General features: G+C 54.3%; 4 protein-coding genes across 4 annotated transcripts; 1 reads left to right on the forward strand and 3 right to left on the reverse strand.

Annotated features, from left to right (window-relative positions):
- Window positions 1-983: 983 nt before the first annotated feature.
- COCSUDRAFT_44590 (hypothetical protein) lies at window positions 984-7,588 on the forward strand (the record flags this gene model as incomplete). Its single annotated transcript, XM_005644262.1, has 17 exons — window positions 984-1,197; window positions 1,328-1,921; window positions 2,061-2,179; window positions 2,324-2,455; window positions 2,751-2,987; window positions 3,258-3,368; window positions 3,658-3,865; window positions 4,013-4,213; window positions 4,504-4,704; window positions 4,882-5,040; window positions 5,294-5,475; window positions 5,847-5,981; window positions 6,227-6,313; window positions 6,486-6,558; window positions 6,735-6,828; window positions 7,087-7,195; window positions 7,448-7,588. 17 exons carry the CDS (start codon window positions 984-986, stop codon window positions 7,586-7,588), a joined length of 2,997 nt encoding a protein of 998 aa, XP_005644319.1.
- A 1,183-nt stretch (window positions 7,589-8,771) lies between these two features.
- Window positions 8,772-12,603, reverse strand: COCSUDRAFT_48862 (glycoside hydrolase; the record flags this gene model as incomplete). Its single annotated transcript, XM_005644263.1, has 15 exons — window positions 8,772-8,984; window positions 9,268-9,354; window positions 9,486-9,557; window positions 9,733-9,875; window positions 10,104-10,168; window positions 10,286-10,338; window positions 10,489-10,600; window positions 10,777-10,861; window positions 10,981-11,053; window positions 11,176-11,210; window positions 11,364-11,432; window positions 11,591-11,724; window positions 11,859-11,970; window positions 12,058-12,300; window positions 12,516-12,603. The coding sequence occupies 15 exons, from the start codon at window positions 12,601-12,603 to the stop codon at window positions 8,772-8,774; spliced, it is 1,584 nt and encodes a 527-aa protein (XP_005644320.1).
- A 1,446-nt stretch (window positions 12,604-14,049) lies between these two features.
- COCSUDRAFT_19234 (signal peptidase complex I) lies at window positions 14,050-14,987 on the reverse strand (the record flags this gene model as incomplete). Its single annotated transcript, XM_005644264.1, has 4 exons — window positions 14,050-14,158; window positions 14,336-14,424; window positions 14,551-14,760; window positions 14,910-14,987. Coding segments are annotated over 4 exons (486 nt in total), but the record flags the coding sequence as incomplete, so codon positions are not given.
- A 1,166-nt stretch (window positions 14,988-16,153) lies between these two features.
- On the reverse strand, window positions 16,154-19,608 carry COCSUDRAFT_58507 (hypothetical protein; the record flags this gene model as incomplete). The annotated part of the gene is made up of 10 exons (XM_005644265.1): window positions 16,154-16,360; window positions 16,640-16,864; window positions 17,117-17,181; window positions 17,356-17,525; window positions 17,790-17,939; window positions 18,229-18,309; window positions 18,544-18,669; window positions 18,778-18,899; window positions 19,039-19,288; window positions 19,583-19,608. The coding sequence occupies 10 exons, from the start codon at window positions 19,606-19,608 to the stop codon at window positions 16,154-16,156; spliced, it is 1,422 nt and encodes a 473-aa protein (XP_005644322.1).
- Window positions 19,609-19,615: the final 7 nt, after the last annotated feature.

Here is a 19,615-nt window from a genome sequence, read left to right on the forward strand (position 1 = left end):
CCGACGTTCTCATTTGAGGACAGCATCGTGCGCACAGCCGCCCCGGATAAGGGGCCCAGGCGATCTGAGACGAGCTCTATGCGCTACAATAACGTAATAAACTCTAAGAGATGGAGCCAGCTTTGCCCGTGGCAAATTAATCAATCACAGGGACAAATTCTGAACGTGTCCCTCGTTTAAGGTGGTATCTGATTAGCTGTTGCAGTCTTCTTAGAGAATAACAGTGAATCTACAGATTCTTGGTGAATGTTCTCTGAAAACAATGGAAAGGAGAAACAGAGATCGACTGGTTCAAACGGGGGTAAATAAAGTATCAGGCCGCTGCAGTGAGTCATTGTATGACTCAACAGTTGGCGAGAATTTTTGCATCATGATTCTGTGTGTAGGGAGGGCCTGCAGGTTTGATCGCGATGTGCAGAAGCGTGAAATGGTACAACTTGTTTACCTGAGTTCGGGCTTGTCTCGATCTTGTGGTACTCAGTGGTATATACCATCCTCATGACGTTTCCGAGGTTTACAAAGAGTGGAATGGACCGAACAACGCCCCACCTAAACCGGGATCAAGGCTCAGGATGCCTGCAGTGTCTTAATTTAAGAGTATGCGAGCCTTCGATGGCCTCATGTGGCACGCCATACCTTAAAACCCTGGTGTTGATGACGTGACTGTGTCCCCCTGGAGACTATCTTGCATAGCAACATACATTCATTGGGTTGTACAAACTACTGTACTGTCAGGCAGCCTATTTTGGAGCGCTCAGCCTCCACTGTACCGAGCTAGGTCTGAGCACACATGTCCATCCTGACCTGGTGGGGGGATTACACCATACGGAAGGACGATCTCCTTTGACATCCCCACCACCAGTACGTATAGAATATTCAAAATGCTGTGCTCCCGCTGAGTAAATACCCTCAAATTGAGCCGACTCCCTCCAGGCAGATGCTTAAGGGTGAGCCAACCTGCCCCGCAGGCTCGGAGGAGAGATATGTCGAGTGGGGATCCAGCGGAGCGAGTGGTGGTGGATCTGGCATCCTTTCAGCCCCTCGCGAATGGTCTATCAAATCAGAGCATCCACAGCGTGCGCTTGCAGCAGATGTGCCCCGCCAAGAAGCGGCGCCGCTTCTTGCGCCGGGGCAACGCCCGGCCTCCGGGCAGCCCAGCCACCAACCACATCCGCAAGGACGCCATCCTCGTCATAGGTGTGCTTCCCCAGCCTTCATATTGGGTATGAAGGTCCATAAAGCCCGCCAAGTGCTCATGCAACTGCAGCTCTACAGTGCCCGCCAGTTGCATCCCAACAAAGCGTGACCATTATGCGGCTTGTTGCAGGCGTCGACCGGCTGATCATCGGGGTGGTGGAGGAGGAGGTGAAGCCGAGCGTCGACAAGGCGTCCGAGAGGTCGGCGGCCAAAGCCATGCGCGAGGAGGAGAAGGCGGCCTTGCGCGCGCTCAAGCAGGAGGAGCGCGCCGCCGCGCGGGTGCACCGGGACGCCGCCAAGGCGGCCGCGCGCGCCGACCGGGAGACCGGCCGGACCGGGCCGGGCGGTGGCGGCGGCGGCCGCCGCCTCGGCATGCTCCGCATGCGCCGCGCGGCCAGCGGCCCGAACATCGGTGTTTTAGTGGAGCAAGAGAACGCAGATTCCATCACGGGCGGCGAGGCGTCCTCGCCGGACCGGGACCCTAGCCTGGGATCCAGCCCCAGCCTCAGCGTGAGCCCCGACGTGCACAGGAGGGTGCTGCAGCACGGCCGCAGCCGCTCGCAGCACCTGCCCGAGGTGCTGCCGGCCAGCGACGGCGAGGTCGAGGGCGGCAGCTTCCGACGCGCCAAGGATGCAGCCGGCCCGGCGGCCAGCAGCCCCCTGCGCATCAGCCAACCGAGCCCTGGCGGCAACGGGCACCCCATGCGCAGCCCCTTCACTCAAGGTGACAGTGATTTCTTATTAGCAATTCTTCACAATCTCTTTTGCAGCCATCGCGCTCTCATCAATCAGCAGCACCAACCGCAGGTCAACTTTGCCCTCCTGCAGCGTGGGTTCTTTATGGTAGAATGTTCAATGCGCAGACGATCTGGCCGCTCCCACAACACCTCAGCAGACACCTCAAGAGGGGCCTTCTCTAGTGCGCTTCTCTGGCGTCGATGTGGAGCAGAACACCTTCTCTGCTGATGTGGCGTACAGCCAGGTGGGACCCTGCTGTGTCCATTTCAGCTGTGCATTGCTGCTACTGTTCAGAGCCAGCTCATCTTTGCTGATGGGGAAGGCAATGGTGTGCGCATGCCTTGCATCCACCAGGAGCGGAAGAGCAAGCACTCGTGTGGTGTGGTAGGTGCTGAGGATAGAGCGCGAGGCGGAGGAGGTGACGGTGTTCTACAGGCCCAACAGCCTGGGAGTGGAGGAGCTGTCGCGCAATCCTGTCGCCAACGCCCTCGCAGTCACCTTCCTGCTCAGCACCGAAACGGTGGGACGAGGCAGCCCCTATAGGAGCAGAAAGCTCCCCCTTGTGCAGGGTTCACTGTCAGGCTCAACAGAGTGTCAAGCATGCACTTGCCCCCACCGCCGTCGTCTCCAACGCCGACCCTTTAGTTTGCATCAATGCTGCATCACATGCGCTCCTACCACCTTGCTCTCATAATCATCATGAAGGGCCCAAAGGAGGTCATCTTAACCCAGGAGGGTCCGAGAGAGATCAGCGAAGTATCCAACAGTGACTCTATGCTGTGCAAAAAAGGTGAGATGTGAGACTGGCGTCACAGGCTGCGATGGAGCTGGTGACGGAGGTGGAGCGGGCGGTGGAGCACTACTGCCAGGGCATGAGCCACCTCGGGCGCCAGCTGCCGCTGCCGGGGCCGCCGCAGGTGCTGCTAGTGACTCACCGCCGGCCCGCCCCGGGCGCCGCGCCGGCGGAGGCCGTCGTGCAGGGGCATCCATCCTGGGGCGTCACCGTCCCTGCTCCTGCCTCCTGGGACAGCGCTCCCTCAGCCGACCCCCAGGTGCTTGCTCTTGGGGGGGGGGGCCCTGCTCTGTCTCTCTTCAGCACACTTCAGCACCCTCTTGGAGAACCATTCACGGCTCATGTTTTCTCCGACATGAACGTTGTTTGCGGTGGCAGTCATTGAGGCGAGACTTCTCATTTGTTCCTCGTTTAGGCGTAGGCTGCATTTGTCCTAGTTGGAGGGAGTTCACAGATGGTGCACACTCCAGGTGTGCCAGCCAAGGCCAGTCAGACTTTGAATCATAAGCTGATGTTGGGCCTGCAATAGGATGGGTCCATGGCAAGTGCGGGAGAAGATGTTGTCGTGGTCTACGTGACATCCCCCCTTGGCAGCGGCGCAGCGCAGATCAGCCTCCCGGTTGTGCGCCACTTCCTCAAGGTGCCTCCCCATGTCCAACCTCCCTCAATGAATGACTCTGTATTGATATTCTAACATCCAAGCGCAAGGCACAGGGCTCAGCACAGAGAATGCTCTCTTTCATGAGTCCCAGCCCTTCCTGCTGTGCTGGCTTCAGTGCTTGGACACAAGGTTTAAAAACAGAGATCTCCCCACCAGAAATGAGGAAAGTGGCGTTGGACCTTGAGTCCTCCGCAATTCTGTGCGTTTTTAGCGGCTGCTAGTCTGTACTGCTGAGCCGCTTGAATAAATCGAAATGGCAATGTGGCAGGGGGAGGAGGCGCATCTGTTTGTGGGGGTGACGTTGCGGCCGCCGCCGCGGTCGGTCGAGCGTCACACGTCGCTGCTGGTGCGCCGCAGCATCCTGCCTGGCTCCGCGGAGGAGGCAGCTGAGGCCGCGGGCTCCTCTGGCGACTGGCAACCCGCCGACAGCATCCTTGAAGTCGAGCCCAGCCCAGCCTCCACCACTTCCACGCCAGGTGCCGCATTTTTTATGTCGCCTGCCGTCCTCTCGCCCTCCAAAACGCTCCTGCATGCCTCTGTAATCTACAGTGCGCGGTCTGTGTTAATGAAGTGACCACAGAGGACGACCCAGCCATACTAACTGGACAAATGTGCTGACATAGACTCGACGGCGGACAGCTTCACGTCGCGCGTGAACGGCGGGGGCAGTGTGAAGATGCTGGAGCGCCGCACGAAGATGCGCAAGTCCAAGCAGGTCCGCCTGCACTGCATCGTCAGCTGCCCCCCCCACCGCGCCGCGCATACGGCGCCCGGATGGCCTCGCACCAACGGCCACTCCCACTCCCCTGAGGGCCTCACTCCAGGTGTGTGGCACTCGCCCCATCACCGGTCACCTATCAGAATTCCTTGGTGCCATCCATGTCCAAGATCAAAAAATTAGTCGCACTTCCACCAATTTAGTCATTGGTCCCTGGAGGTGTACGGAAGCTCCAGGCAGCAGGCTCGTGAAGGTGTAAGGTTCTGCGTGAAACTTCACGTTGATGTTAACTTTTGCCTCTTTCAGCCGAGCACAGGCGAATAAATCATTTGAATCAGCATCAAAAGGCCTGATACGCTCTGCCACAAGTCAAGAAAAAGTCCTGTGAGGGCGCAGGGTCAGGGAGTGAGAGGCACGGGCCGCTGCTGACGGCGGCCAGCTTCTCGGCGCCGGCAGTGCCGCTGCTACTGCAGGGCCAGTGGCTGCTGCTGCTGCAGTGGGCGCTCCTGGCCCTCCTCGTGGCTGCCTGCTGGCACCCCCTTGCCACACAGCGCCTCCTCACCTTCCTCGCCGCCTGCCTGCAGGCCGTGCTCAAAGGTGCAGCGACAACTGCCACCTCAACAAATGCAGCATGCTGCCAGCAGCTGTGTAGAACATCTGTTTTGCACAGTAAAGTGTTTTTGGGAGGTCAATACAATCCTTCAGTTCGTATGTTGCTGCATGTGCAGCGCAGTGTGAACAGCGGTGAGGCTGAAGCGTTTTGGTGATTCACAGGGGAGCGATTCCCGGAGCTGCCGCAGCTGCGCGCCTCGGGGGCGGCTGCCGCGCAGCCGGCGCAGGTGGCGTCCCGAGGGACGGCGGAGCTGGGGGCCCTGAGCGGCAAATGGCAGCTGATTCTGCTGCGGGCAGAGCTTGTGGACGACTACTGGTGTGGTGAGCGTTGTTCCTTGCCTCTCCCTGGAACTCTTGCCCACAAAGGGCCTCAGCAGGGGATGCCATTCTGGAAGCGCAGCTTCTTCCATTAGCCATGCAAATCTGTGCCATTGTGCCATCAATTACACATTTGTTTTCCCAGGTACATTGTAGTGTCCCACTAGGATTGCAAGCAAGTACAATGGAAGAAGTCCTTGCCTGACCGGTAATGTAAAGACTGGATGCAAACAACTGGGTCTGCGTGACGGTGCAGCGGCTGGCGCGAGCCTGGAGGCAGACGTGGGTGCGGCGGTGAGAATAACGCCGGCGGAGCCCGAGTCGAAGCTGGACGTGCTAACGTCAGCGCACGGCGTGTCGCGCGACACAGCGCAGCGCTACCTCATGGCCGCCAACGACGACCTGGCCGCCACCCACCGCCTGCTCCAGGCCAGCCGGGTGCGCGCACGCTCATTAACGGGCGATCATGCCCTGCAACCTCTAGATTATATATATTCCCCCTGACTGCCTTCATCATTGCCCATGGTGGTCAGGGGACTCTAATTGATTTGATTTAGACTTGAGTTGATTTAGAGTCCCCTTTGTTGTTGTGGTACCATGAAAATATTGAACAGAACTTGCTCTTACGTGTCTAGTTTCCTCCCTTTGGTGCATGAGGCGGTACAGCAGCAGAGATGCCACTTGCAGAAAAGTGACTCGCAGGAAAATGGGCATGCTTTAGTGAATGGCAAATGTTTGCTGGCCTCTGGAAAGTTGTGCTTGTGTAGGTAAGAGATGGGGTGACCAGGGGTACTTGATGTGGGGTGCAGGAATGGAGGGAGGTGAAGCTGGAGGCCAAGAGCATCATGCAGCAGCCGCAGCCGCACTACGAGGCCTTCAAGGACCTGTTCAGCCACGGCGTGCTGGGCTTCTCCCACAGCGGCCGCCCCATCTGGGTCATGAGGGTGTGATGCCACCATCTCCTGTAATGTATCGGGGATTCAGGAATCTGGGCACCTTGTCGATACATGTGTCTTCCTCTGGACCCCAAGGCCACAGATGACCTCTAGTGGGGCATCTGCTACATGACATTCAAGGCAGGATGCTTGAAGACAGTCCTGGCTCGATGTGTGCAAAGTGAGCGCGAGGAACATGCCGGGCCAGCTACTTCTTGAGGCTGCGGCTTATCATCGGGGCTCTGTGTTTGCAGATTGGGGAGATCAAGAAGGGGCTGAAGGCCCTGAAGGCAACTGGCGTGACGCCAGAAGACTACGAGAGACATGTCATGTTTGTCCAGGTCAGCCTCCCTTTCTGCACTTCAATTCACCTTTGTATTATTGTTTTATTGTATTATTTCTGTTGTATACAGCAGCTTGTACATATACAGTGCTGCAGCACTTTCAAGCTGCACAAAAAATCATCATAGACATCCCTCATAGACATCATAGGCTTATTGGATGGTTGCGCAGGACTACATGTACACAGTGCTAGACCCAAATAAGCTGCCTGAGGGCCGCTCCATCTGGATCGTCGACATGAAGGGTGAGAACGATGCCACAACCAGACATGCCTCATGTCCGGAGCATCTGCTCTGCAAAGCACATTATGATCACTTCATGGGTATGCACACTACTCTGTGCAGCAAGGCTTTGCACGTCTGATGCAGATGACGCAGCCCTGCAATCCCTGTGCATTTTACATAACTAGCATGCATGCAGGTGTGGGGTTGTCTGACTTGGGCAGCGAAGCAATGTCCTACGTCAAGATCTTTGCGGGCATCGTGGCTGCGAACTACCCCGAGCGCCTGTACAGGTCAGCCCCAGCAGAATCGCTCCTCTCCCATGACGTACATTTCGGATGTTGTCAGCATACTGGTGACAGCTGTTGGTGAAGAAGCCAGTGAGGGAGAGGATGTTTAACAGCCACGGACTTGTTGCAGAGGCACCATTACAACGATAGTGTAGGAAGGCTTTGCTCGGACAGTAAAGCAGCAGCTGTGCTGCTCGAATGGCTCAAGGAAGCTGCCTAAGAGGCCACCAGATTTGATGTGGGCATGGTGTGTGCGCGCAGGAACTTTGTGGTGAATGCGCCGGGGTTCTTTTCGCTGGTGTGGCGCATCGCGGAGCCCATGCTGTCGCCCAGCACCCGGAAGAAGATCATCCTGCTGCACAACAAGCAGGTGCGCACCATGCACCCACCCCCACCACCATGATCCCATGGCTCAATCCTTACTTCACGGTGAGCAATGTTGCCACCACATGAGCAGGATTGTGAGCCTGCCCAGAAAACATGTCCTTCACTTCAGCAACTCACAGAAATGAAGTAATTTTCATGTGCTTAGTTCATAATGTCGCCAGCATTTCTGTTCGCAAGGAGTGCAAATGCCCCACAACGCAGAGACACGCCCATGACAGGGATGTGCGGTGTGCAGGACACCCTGACAGCCTTTAGAGAGGAGATGGATGAGGAGCTCATTCCGCAGGCCTATGGCGGCCTCAACACCCTGCCCCTGGACCAGAGCAAGCCGGAGATTGAGCTTCGACAGCTAGTGCAGCGCTTGAACCAGCAGTGAAGGGCCCTCACTGTCACCATACCTGTCTAGGGATGATCCACCTGTGTATCTTGTCCAGTGTGTCTCCTGCCTGTGTGTCTTGTCCAGTGATGGCAAGGTCCTTTGTCTGAGGATTTGTTGTCAGGCGTAGAAGGGACTGAAGAGTGCTGTGTCAGCATAGTATGATCTGTCAAGCCATCTGCCATCGGTTGGCCCTGTCAATCAGAGGGCCTTCGTGCTCTCTGGGAGCTTGTTTGTCCAGAGCAAAATTGAATTAGACAGGTTGCCCATGTCCTATACGTGTTGCCAGTATGGTTTTAGCATCAGGTAGGTCTCTGCATGTGAGTTGGCTGCATCTGGTCGCTAGAGGGATCAACCGATCTGTAGCATGTTGTGAGGCACATGAGGGTGCATGCTTGCAAGTGGTCTTAGAGGGCAACTGAGCTGCCCGGCTCTGAGGACTGCTAAGGCATTCCTGTGTTTGCTGACACTGGTGGCTGTGTGAGTGCCGGCCCTTGTGTGGTCACAGACTGTTAACGTTTTTATCACAATGTTATCTGCCTCTTTCTGTGAATACTTGCAGACTGATCGACTGATGATATGCATGCACAGAACAAGATCACGTAGGCAATCTGACGCTGAACTAAAAAAAAGTTTGTGAGATTAAAAGAAATTTTTGCTGAATTACAAGTCGCCTTTCGCAGTATATACAGTTCAAGCATGTTTGCCGCCATACAACAATTGTTTGTGGCTGCAACAGATAACAGAAATTGGCAGTCTTTATGATGAACAGAGATTGCTGCAATTAATACAACAGTCCTGGCTGAAGTCCATGCAATTCACATCAGGAACAGCTGCCTGGCGTTTCTTGAAAACCACAGCTCCAGAACTTCCATACCTCTAATGCAAACCATCCTTCTCACGCACACATCCAATCATCTGTCTTTTTACTTTGCTCCTGAGGATGTGGCCCACTCGCTCTCATTCCCACTCACAAGAGCTTTCCTGATTCCCAAAAGTTTCTGCCGTGCAGCCAGAGCTTGCCTCAACCCAGCTGCGCCCAAAGAGCCGCCACGGCAGTTCCGTCATGCTGGCCTCAGCTTTTGCCCGCATCACTGCGCCAGATCAGGCAGCGCCGAGGGAACACCACCGCGCATCAGTACATGCGCCAGATCAGGCGGCTCCCAGGGAACGCCTTGGCGCGTCAGTAGACGCCGGTGACGATGGGGTTGTCGTCCTGGGCCACGAATTCCTCCACCTCCTCTTCAGTGAAGCCCTCCTTGCGCAGGTACTCCTCCTCGGTCTGCTGCTCACGCTCCTGCCGTGCCTCCTCGTCCATGGCACCGCCGCGGCCGTGCCGCTTGGCCAGCTTCTTGCCCAGCGCGTCCGGCATCAGCTTGTACCACGTCTTTATGGTCTGCCGCACACACACACACCCGTACAGGCTTGTTCTGCTGATCATCTGCATGCATGCAGCTGAGCTACCCCTGTTGCTGCTTCCCTAGCTGACATGCCAGACTCATAGAAACTACAGGTTGAATACAGGTTGAGAAATCCCTACTCCAGGAGTTCACTTAATTGTTTACTTTCTGACGCACCCCCGTCAGCCGGCAAGTGAGGCATTTTTGGCAGCAGCAACATGTGACGGGTGCTGTTTGCAGCATTTAGGCGCATGAAGGCCAAGAGGGAGCAGCGCATACCTTGGCGCCATTTCGCAGTGTGCGGCGCTGGGTGCCGTCCGGGTTCCATTCGTAGAGGCCAAACTTCAGGTCCCACGCAAAATTCCACTGCGGCAGGCACCAGGAATGACATCAGACACCAGGCCTAAGTGGGGAGCATACGTCAGCGTTTCTGAGGAGCAGAAAATGGAAGGGACACTATTTGCAGGATATTAAGGGATGTGTCACAGGGCCCAAACCTCAAAATTGTCGATGAGGGTCCAGTAGAAGTAGCCGCGCACATCGTAGCCGTCATCGATCAGCTTCTCCACCTGCACAGCCGCCAAAGCACCATCACCCACCCACCAACACATCCCCTTGCTAGATTGGCGCTGCACATCCGGGGCAAGAGACAGACAGTGATGAGTAGCCAACCACAAGGGCCGTGATCAGCTGCGCGGCTCCAACCAAATTTGTTGCAATGCAGAGTCAAAGGGCGGGGCGCGCCTCGGCGAGGCAGCCGTCGATCCAGTCCTTGCGGCGGTCATCGTCCTGGGCGCAGGGCATGCCGTTCTCCAGGATATACACTGGCACGCCCAGCGTCGACGCGTACGACACCGCGCGGTACAGCGACGGCGGATACACCGGGTCTGCACCCGGCAGCACATCAAGTGTCAACCCACACACCTCTGCCACCTCCCCACAAGGAGGGAGCGCACTTTAAATGGACCCACGTTGCGGCGCTCGTCAAAGCATGGTTGCGGATGGCTGTGAAAGGGTGGGTATGATGTGGAAACAAGGACGGTTGCAAGATAAAGGAAGCGAGCAAATAAAAATGTATAAGCTGAAGCTCGCAGAAGGGGGCAGGAAGGACTCACATCCCATGTCGGCGATGCCCTTGGGGCCCTTGTTGGTGGGGTTCAGGAAGAAGCCCACCACGCCCCTGCATGCACCACAATAGACTGCATCAGCCTGGAAGCACCTCACTCAGCATGCTTGCAAGATGACTTCTGTTGGACATCCCACATTCTTTAGTGGGGAGTGACAGAGCAAGGCTCACCGAGCATAGTGATTGACGCCCATGAAGTCACAGCCAGGCTTGCCATCCGGCTCCTGCATCGTCACATCCGATTGGTAATCAACACAGCACTTGTAAATCATCAGCCCCTTGGGTCCAAGGTGATCTCTGCTTGTTTAAAGAGCCTTGGCAGAGGTGGCGGGCAGAAGGATTGGAAGGTGTACAAGTGAGGAGCAGGGTAGCACCTCCCAGTGGATGACCCCGCCGAGAGGCACCCAGTAGTTGAAGATGCCCGTCTTCAGGAATGTCATCACTGTCTCATTGCCCCAAACACGGTTGCCAATGCCTACCGCAGCCCTGGTCACCACCACAAGGACGCACCGAGTCAATCGCAATACACCCTCACTTGCATGCAGGCGAACGGCGTGATCTTTGGTGCTGCTGTAAGTGTCCGGCTCTGCATTGCAAACAGAGATATGTATAGAATGGTCTTTATCAAATGAAGGGAAGGGTGAAAGGTTGTGAAGACTCACCGCACGTGGGCATACAGAGGGCCACCCCTCTTTGGCTCAGTCCAGAAGACATTGTGGCAGATGCCCACTGCCACCTCCTTGCCACCTGAACACCAGAAAACATCTCCAGCAGTCAGAGACAATGTCCAAGGACAAGTGAGACACGGGTGGTTCCCCATGAGGAACTGCTGAAAAAGGAGCCAGGCTGATGGAAATGCTCCCTACCTGGGAGCGCCTTGATGGCCTTGTACACAGCAGCGTGGGCTCTGAGCTCATTGCGCAGGTACATGCCAGCCTCCTGTTGTTTGCGCCACGTGCACCTCATTAGCATGATGTTGAGGTACTCCAGCTGGTTAAAAATGGAAGGGGGCACTGAGAACCAGTATACACTCAGGAAGACAGTGGAAAAGAAGCACCCACCCTGAAGTGCAGGATCTTGCCTGGAGGGTGGTTGCCTGTAAATGCATGCATGTGTTAGAGTCATAACACTTCACCGCCAATGATATGCTTCTTTCAGGATTTTGCGACGGTCACCTTGTTGCAATTCCAATCTTTGGAAAGAGGTGCAACAGAGAGAGCCCATCGACATATGCAAAGAAACTGCTTACCAAGAATGTGGCCACACATGGCTGCAACTCCAGGCTCATTGAATGTCGTCCAGAGCTTGCTCCTTTTCCCTTTGCAACACAATAAAGCTAGTTTCATGATATATGCTTTATAAAAGCAGGCACTCGACACTTATCATTCTTGCCATGGAAGCAGTCTCAACAAGCAAGTATTATGGCGCAGAGCAAGAGGTTGCCATGGGGCACGGTCATGAAGCAGGGTATCGCACCGAATAGCTTGAAGGCGGTTTCACACCAGTCCACAAAGATGGGAATGTTTTCCACCTTTGCGAAGGCCCCCAGCTCTTGGAACCACTGGGGGTGCACGAACCAGATGAAAGTCACATGCGGCTCCATTCCATTCCTGGAAGAAACGCATCCGCAGCTTTCAGAACGGACAGACCAAGCCTGCAGTGCTCGTTCTATTTAGCAGTAACAGGAGCAGGACCATTGGACATTGTTAAGGATGCAGTCAGCGGGTGAGGGAGCAGCTCTTACCTCTCCAGGGTGTCAAAGATGGCATTGTATCGGTCGACTGCCTCCTGATTCAGCTCTCCTCTGCGAGGGAATAGCCGGCTCCACTCCAGTGACAAGCGGAATGAATTGCATCCTGCCACAATAAGTTTTGTCAGACAAGCTGGGTATGACCAGGTGCAAGACTGCAATGACAAGGAGGTGCATGGGGACTTTGTCGCACCTAGGTCCTTTGCGAGCTGGATGTCCTGTTCATAGCGGTTCCAGAAATCGCTGGCCTCCCCTATGCGCGTGTTCTTCACGATCTTTGAGGGGCCCAGCTTGGGCCATTTGGCCTCCACAATCGTGCCATCAAATGTGCCAGGCTCATTCCACTCTGTCATGTTCCCAGCAGACAGACGCAGCCGCAGGTTGACATGGACCTGCTTCTGTTCCTGAAAGTACGCCCACTGGGCATTCGGGTCCCCTGCGCATCCCACGATCAGGTCAACCACAGTTTGGATATGTGGCTCAACACAATGTTGTAGCTAGGCGTGCCTGGAGAAGGCGTCAGCGAACTGTCAGATCGGTAATGTACGCAGAAGAGGTCAATAAATACTTTCAAGGCATGAATTGCACGACATATGACCATGCTGCTGCGCAATGTTTGCAAGGTTGGGGCGAGGATAGAGTTTGGATCACCTGAGTTCTGGTAAACGCTGACAGCGACACCACACAAGAATTTTGGATCTTTCCCAAGACTCAAGGAGTCGCTGGCTTTCGTGCCCATCGTTGCTGCAGGCACGCTCCCAGCTCACAAAGAAGTCGAGACAGATTTGGGACCAGGACCGGAAAGCTGTAGCTCCAGCTCAAGGACAGAATGAGCAGTACTTACAGTGTCACAATATTATCAATGAACGCATGAATACAATGCTCAATATGGAAGGATTTCAAGCTACCCTTCGGAGGAGGAAACTGTTGCGGTGAGCCACATGACGGGGCGAAGCTACTGCGAAGCCAAGAGGAGGAATTTCGAAATCTGCCCGAACAGGTCGAGTATGTACGCGTCTCAGGGCTCATCCCAGATATTGGTGTAGCATCTCAGCGCTCTATTTGGCTAGATCGCATGAATGCCTTAAGGTCTCCCAAGCGATAGACGAATCAAGTAGACATCTGTCCGCTCCAAGGCAGCACATACGAAAGAAAGACGCTCTTGCATCAGCTGAACAATCACAGCACAGTGTAGGTCTATCAACTCTAAAGTCAAGAAGCTACGTCAACGCTGATGATCTTGCCAAGCCAAACTTCGGCCGTACTAGAGTACTACTGTAGAGTACTACTGTAGAGTACTACTGTAGCTAGATCAGGACAGAAGCTTGTGACACCTTGCAAGCTCCTTCAAAGCAGATCTCACAGTGTCTCTATAGCAAGCTTTGGGGGTTTTAGTTTGTCTCTCTAACAGAGTACAAATTTTACGGTATAGATATCTTGCTTTATTGGAGTGCTTAATACTGCTAATATCATCAATATCATTATCAGGTCACATATGTGATGCATCACTACATAGTGATATGGACAGCGAAACAAGGAAGAAACATGATTGAGAGATGATGAAGAACAGGATAGAACATTCCATGGTCAAATTTCGACCTTGCAGCGCTGCACTTGGTATTAAGAACAGTTGCTACAAGATCCACAGAGGCAGGTACCGTTCAGATTTGACATTGTATGGTCAGCGTCAGTGCAGCTCCAGCTCAAATTTTGGCAGCGTCCCCAGAATGGGTCATGCGTGGAGTGAAACCACGCTGATTACAATATGCGAGCAAGCACAGCACATCACTGTTGCCTTGCTTCGGAAGCGTGCAGGCTGCAGCTACAGGCCCATCCTGGAGCCTGGCCGATCAAGTCACAGCTGTGGGGCTTCTATGATCAAGTCACTGCAGTGGCTTCTATTGCTTGTTCAAGAATTCAACATGCCAACCAATAGTGTGGCATAGACCTTTGATCAGGGCAATACCGGCTCCGAGCTCCGGGCCGAGTGAGTCACCAGGAGCTTGCGCACTTCTTCCCATATATCCTCGCTGTGCAGCAGTGTTGTCACTCATGCGCCCCCGTCGATGCAACAGCAAACCGCTTAAAGGGCACAGGGATATCCGCAGTGAGCTACGCCATATACAGGCTTATAGAATAGAGGATAAACTGTGTCTGCCTCAAAGTTTTCAATCCTGGCAGTGCTTCACTCTTTGCTGGTGATGACAAAAATCCCCAGGATGCCGATCAACAAGTACTTGACATACGGGTAGTCATTCATGATGATGGTCGCCTGACCAATGTATGGCAAGAACCTGCAACACAAGACACACCACCAATCAATCAAGCTGAACCAGGCAGTGACTGAGATGGTTATGTGCTGTGCTCCTGGTGACCAAATCAGACTGCATGGGAACAGAGTACTGTACACAGGAACACAGATCAGAGGTAGTCCGACATCAGCCTAGCAGGAGCAAGGTCCAGGTGCTCACCCTACTACCCGGCCCATGAGATGGTCTCTATTTAGCCACTTCTGCCCCGGGTTGTAAAGGGCCCTGTCATCCCCCCAGTTATTGTCACCCTGCAATGGCACACCAGATTGTAAACACCTACAAGCTTGGACACCGCCCATCTGTCAGCGCGCCCTTTCAGAGGGACATTGCTATCCTACAGTCTGCTTGGCGGAGAGGGAGTCATGCAATCACACCTTTGTGAGGATGAGGACATCCTCGTTAGTTTTTGTCCCAGCCTCCTTTTCGTGCACTTTGATGATGCGATGCACAATGGGGATATCTCGACCATTGATGTTAAACACCACCACCTCCCCAGCTCTGAATGGCTTCCGGCCCATGTTCAGGAACAGGATGTCCCCGCGGTAGAAAGCTGGCTCCATGCTCCCACTCAATACAACAACCACCTGCCAAACTTGATTTGTGAGGACTGCTGGTGCCTTGTGTGCCTGAGTCATACCTGGGTCCTCATCAGCAAGGACATTGTGCTTGCAAATGATCAAGAAGTGTTCACTTGATCTTGCTAGTTTTGGCTTCTGAGAAAACAAAGAATTACCGGAGATTCACTGCCTGTGAACAAAACTAATCCTTTCCATATCATCAATGCTGTTGTGACGATGAGACCTGCGTTAAGCCCAGACAGTTCGTTGACTGCCCCGCTTTGATGGTTGCCAATCAAGAAGCCCAGGCCATCGAGCTGTAACCCCTGTCCAGTTGCTAGTGCCTTATGAGGAAATGGGCACAATTTCTTAGACTTGCAAAGCTATTGGACTTGACAATAGCAAAAGGAAGTGCGCACCCAGGTTCACTCCCTGAGTCAAGAGCTGCCGAAGATTCATATCTGCTAGGCCAAGGGAGGCCAGCAGCCCGTTTAGTTGCTGCTTTAGCATTATACTGTATTACTTCTTCTCTCTAGAGACGCCAAGGTGACAGAAACTTGTCAGTGGATTTGGCCGAGCTATGATTCGATCAAAAGGACAAAAACAAATTGCCACCAGACTACCCAGTAGACTTACTTCGTGTTATTCATACTTAAAGTAGTGATATTTCCTCCTGTGAAGGTGTTCTTGCCTAGATCCATCGAGTCTTGCATGCACAAGAGGCGTATCCATCGGGGTGCAGCGAGGCAGAGCTAATTAGAGCTTGTAAGGTGATCCAAGAAAACATTTTCAAAGTCAATTTCCGAAGTGATCTCTGCTATGTATGCAACCTTGATGACTCGGTCACAATTTTTTAGAAAATATATTCCTTCAAGGCGAGCTTGATTGATTGCATAATGCTACAATGATAATGATCAGCTGATCAGCTTACAAGGAGACCTCTTGTATAGTCGACGTCTTGCCTCAATTAAATGGAATATATATAGCCTACCAGGTAGGATAGTAACCTAGAATGCAAACTTCTCTTTGATATAGCAAGGAACTCAGAACCTGAACGTCCTGCACAACCTTGGGAGACATCTGCCACTGGACACATACACCTTGCTCCAATAAGACAAGACAGGTTCAGCCCCCACACCGAGTAGGCATCGGTTGTGCTATATTTTTGCTTCCTAAGACCTAGTGCAGCGTTCTTTCAATCACACAAGAACTACTATCCTGAAGGTCCTCTAGCAGACCATTAAGATGATCACCACCCAGAAGCTATGACAACATCACTGAGCCACCTAAGCCAATTCAGCGCCCTTGCCTGTCAGCAGTGCTGCATAGCTCGGATCACGTCACAAACTCCCTTACAACCTGTGCTGCAGTCAGCTGTCATGTTGTACAACCGTCCTTTAAAATGGCCCCCAAGGGTTCTTCACTCCTCGCGGAAACCAGTGGTGCCGGTGTGCGGCGGAGTCAAAACCCTGCCAGCCTTGGGTGCGGCTGCGGTGGTGGTCCTTGGCTCTGCAGCAGTGGTGCTCTCATATGGCTTGGGCAGAGGGGAGCCGTTCGGCACTTCGTCCGTGGCGCCGTTGTATGGTGCTGCCATCGGCGCAGCGCGCACTCCCTCTGTGTGGCCCACCTGTGCAGCCAGATCTCACTAAGCCCAGGGACATGGCTAAGCAACAGATACATGGGCACTAAGACTGCACCATCAAGCGCTTGCAGGATCAATCATTGGCCAAGAAAGAACAGCCAAGCGCTTGCTAGACCGATGACAGACAGCCTAAGCCACAAGCAAATCAATAATCTGCAGAACACAACACCAGAGAAATCTGCGGTGTCAGACATGTAAGCAAAGGTGCACATGACATGCGAATTGCAGTGCCCAGCAGGTGAGCGGGGTTTTCGGTGCGCTCACCCTTTCAGGGGTCTTGGGGGCGACGGTATCATGGGCAGCACCATCGGCAGCAGTGTCCTTGCCGGTGATCTTGGCGGCTGCCTGGTGGATCTCGGCGGTGATGCCGTCTCCGCGGAGGGTGGTTGTGTCGATGGGGTTCTTGAGCACGGTGTGGAAGCGGTCTGCCAGCTTGTGCAGCTCCTGCTTGGACGCTCCATCACCCTCCAGGTGGCCCGTCTTGCGCGCCTGTACCACAGCCGCAAACTCTGTCAGATCTTGGACGACGGCCTAATATGATAGAGGCTTGAAGGCATATCAGTTGACACTTATTGGAATGCATGTCTTGGGACAAAGAGAAGAAGCGCTGGCTTGACACATAGGGATCCGCAAGCACGCGCTTTCAGGCACTGGGCAAGCGTCTACATGGCATGGCAGACATCTTAAGATGCATTGCAGGCTTTGAGGGGAAATGGAGAGATGGGTAGTTGAGAGGCTGACCTCCTCCCACAGGTGCGCCTTTGTGGCGTCCTCAGCCTCGGCCTCCCGCTTCAGCTTCTCAAACGCTGCAGCACACAGCAGAACGATTCAAAGAGCCACTCCCTTCACCAGACAGATCGACAGCTGACACAATTTCAGGGAGGGATACACAAGACATCAACAGTACTGACACCGCTTGGGGTGCAGTAGTCAGTCAGTCTTCAGCTGCTGTGTGACTTGTGTGTTGAGATCGGCTGTACCGCTGGCGTGCTTCTCTGAGAGGGCAGCGGCCTCCCTGGCCTCGCGCCTGGACTCCTGCACCTGCTTCTCCAGCAGGGGCAGGCGCTCACTGGCAGCCTCGTGCGCCCTCTTGGCCTTGGCATAGTCGCTCTCCCTCGTCGCCACCAGCGCGTGCGCGGACTTCAGCTTCCTGCACGCACCCGACACACCGATCAACCCTTGTTTCACACCTTCTATTCCCACACTTGCATTGCTGCAAAACTGAAAACCACCTGCCAGGAAGCAACATTAGAGACACCTCCTGTCTCCACAAATTCTTCCCAAGCATCACTGCAGGGACCATTTAGATCCTAAAGTTTGGAATAAACCTCAAAGGAGAGTGTAAAAACCATTTTCCTTGAAAGGGCGTCAGATGGTGCACTTGATGAAATGCATTTGCTGGAGAAGGGCGTACGTGGCATGGGGCTCCAGGCCCCGGCGGGATTCCTCGGCCTGGGTGCGCAGCAGCCGCGTCTCCTCGGCCAGTGCCGCCATGCGCCTCTCGTGCTCCGCGCCCACCCTGTGGTGCTCCTCCACCCTCTTGCCCAGGTCCGCCTCCCTCGTTCTGTACAACACCAACATCAAAGTTTGCACCCGAGTTGGTCTCTGTGAGCCCAGAAGCCCATCCTCAGCAACAGGACAGGCCTGACAGTGCGCACCGATGGCAGACCTGCTGAAATCCGCACTTTTTGCAACCGAAGATCAACAGGTCAGACGCGAACACCCACACACGAGCCCAACCTCAAAGCCTTCCTTTTGAGAACTCTGAAGCTCAGAGCACTTGTTTGGGAACGACAGAATTGGAGATGCTGGGCTGCTTCTTCAGATTGTGAGGCGCAGGGTAGTGTGTTAACCTGAGGGGCCCGAGGTGTGCGTCCAGCTCCTGCAGCTCCCTCAGCAGTGCCTCGCGCCTCCGCTCGCCCTCACCCAGCATCCTGCACATGACCGCAATATCAGTACTAGCACTTTATAAGCACTTGTGACTGTGACATCAAGTACATGACCTTCTGGTAACAGGACTGTCGTTACCAGTGTGTCAGGAATCATCACCAATCATCCAATTTTTTAAATGCTTTATGCCTGTAGTGCACAACAGTTGCAAGCCAGGTTAGGAACTAACAGCGAGTGGCTAACAAGTCGGGGATTTGACTAATCTGAACAGTGCGCACTTGTGGACGGCTGCGTGGTCGGACTGCAGGGGTCCCAGGGCCTTGGAGTGCTGCTCCCGCTGGGGCGCCATCTGCTTCGTCTCCAGCTCTTTTGCAGCTAGCGCCTCTTCCGCCTCACGTGCGAGCCTGCCACACAGACGCTATCTCACAGCGCTTCCCACCTAGAGAATGGAGAGTAACAATTGTCAACGGGCTTTCATTGATCACCGACACAAAATCTTCTCCGAGAAGTACCTGGAGTGGTGGTCGTGGGTCTTTGTGTGCTCGGCAAGGGCGAGCTTGGCATCCTCGTAGCTCTTCTTAATGGGGTTGATGTCGGTCGTCCCCTGGTGGTGCTGCTCCAACTCACGCTCCATCTGCGCGCGAACAGCGTTCCCAAAATGTAAGCAACCGCTGCTCCTGACAACAGCATGATTGTGCCATTTCCCAACAAAAGGAACTGGGTTACTCTCATATGACTTTCTTGGTTGGACTGTATGGGAATGAGCTGCATACGTCTTCAGCATGGCGCTGGGCCAGGTCGGCCTTGTTCTTCGACTCAGATGCCGCCATCAAGCTGGATTGCGCCTGCATCGCCTTGGTGTGCGCCACCTTGGCGTGAGTCAGTGCCTCCAACGTCTTGTCATGGTGGTCTGACCAAGGAGCTGAAGTAAACGTATCCTTGATGACCGTGCCCACACTCCTGTGACCACCCTCATTCGGGGTCGTTCCCGGATGCTCCTTGTTGTCGAAGGTGGCGATGGGGCTGTGCGGCTTATCAACATCAGCACGCGTGGGTTCGACCTGTGTAAGCAAATGAAACAATCTTTACGAGTGCTCGGACGCTGAGGAATGTGGTCTGTCAGGAAGCTGGGAAATGCCCCGAGCGTTCGCACTTGCACAGAATACTAGGTGCGACCGAAGGTACATGATGGGCAGCTATCATTACAAAAGCAAGCATAGACTAGTAAATCGTTCTGGTCCCTTTCATGATCGTGTGCTTTGTGCGCATTCCTGATGACTGTGCAATATTGCTATCGCAGGCCGTTCATAGGCGCACCGGTGATGGGTGTCCATGGGCGCCATGACCTAG

The sequence above is a fragment of the Coccomyxa subellipsoidea genome (genome assembly GCF_000258705.1).
Source record: "Coccomyxa subellipsoidea C-169, whole genome shotgun sequence".
Lineage (NCBI taxonomy): Eukaryota > Viridiplantae > Chlorophyta > Trebouxiophyceae > Coccomyxaceae > Coccomyxa > Coccomyxa subellipsoidea.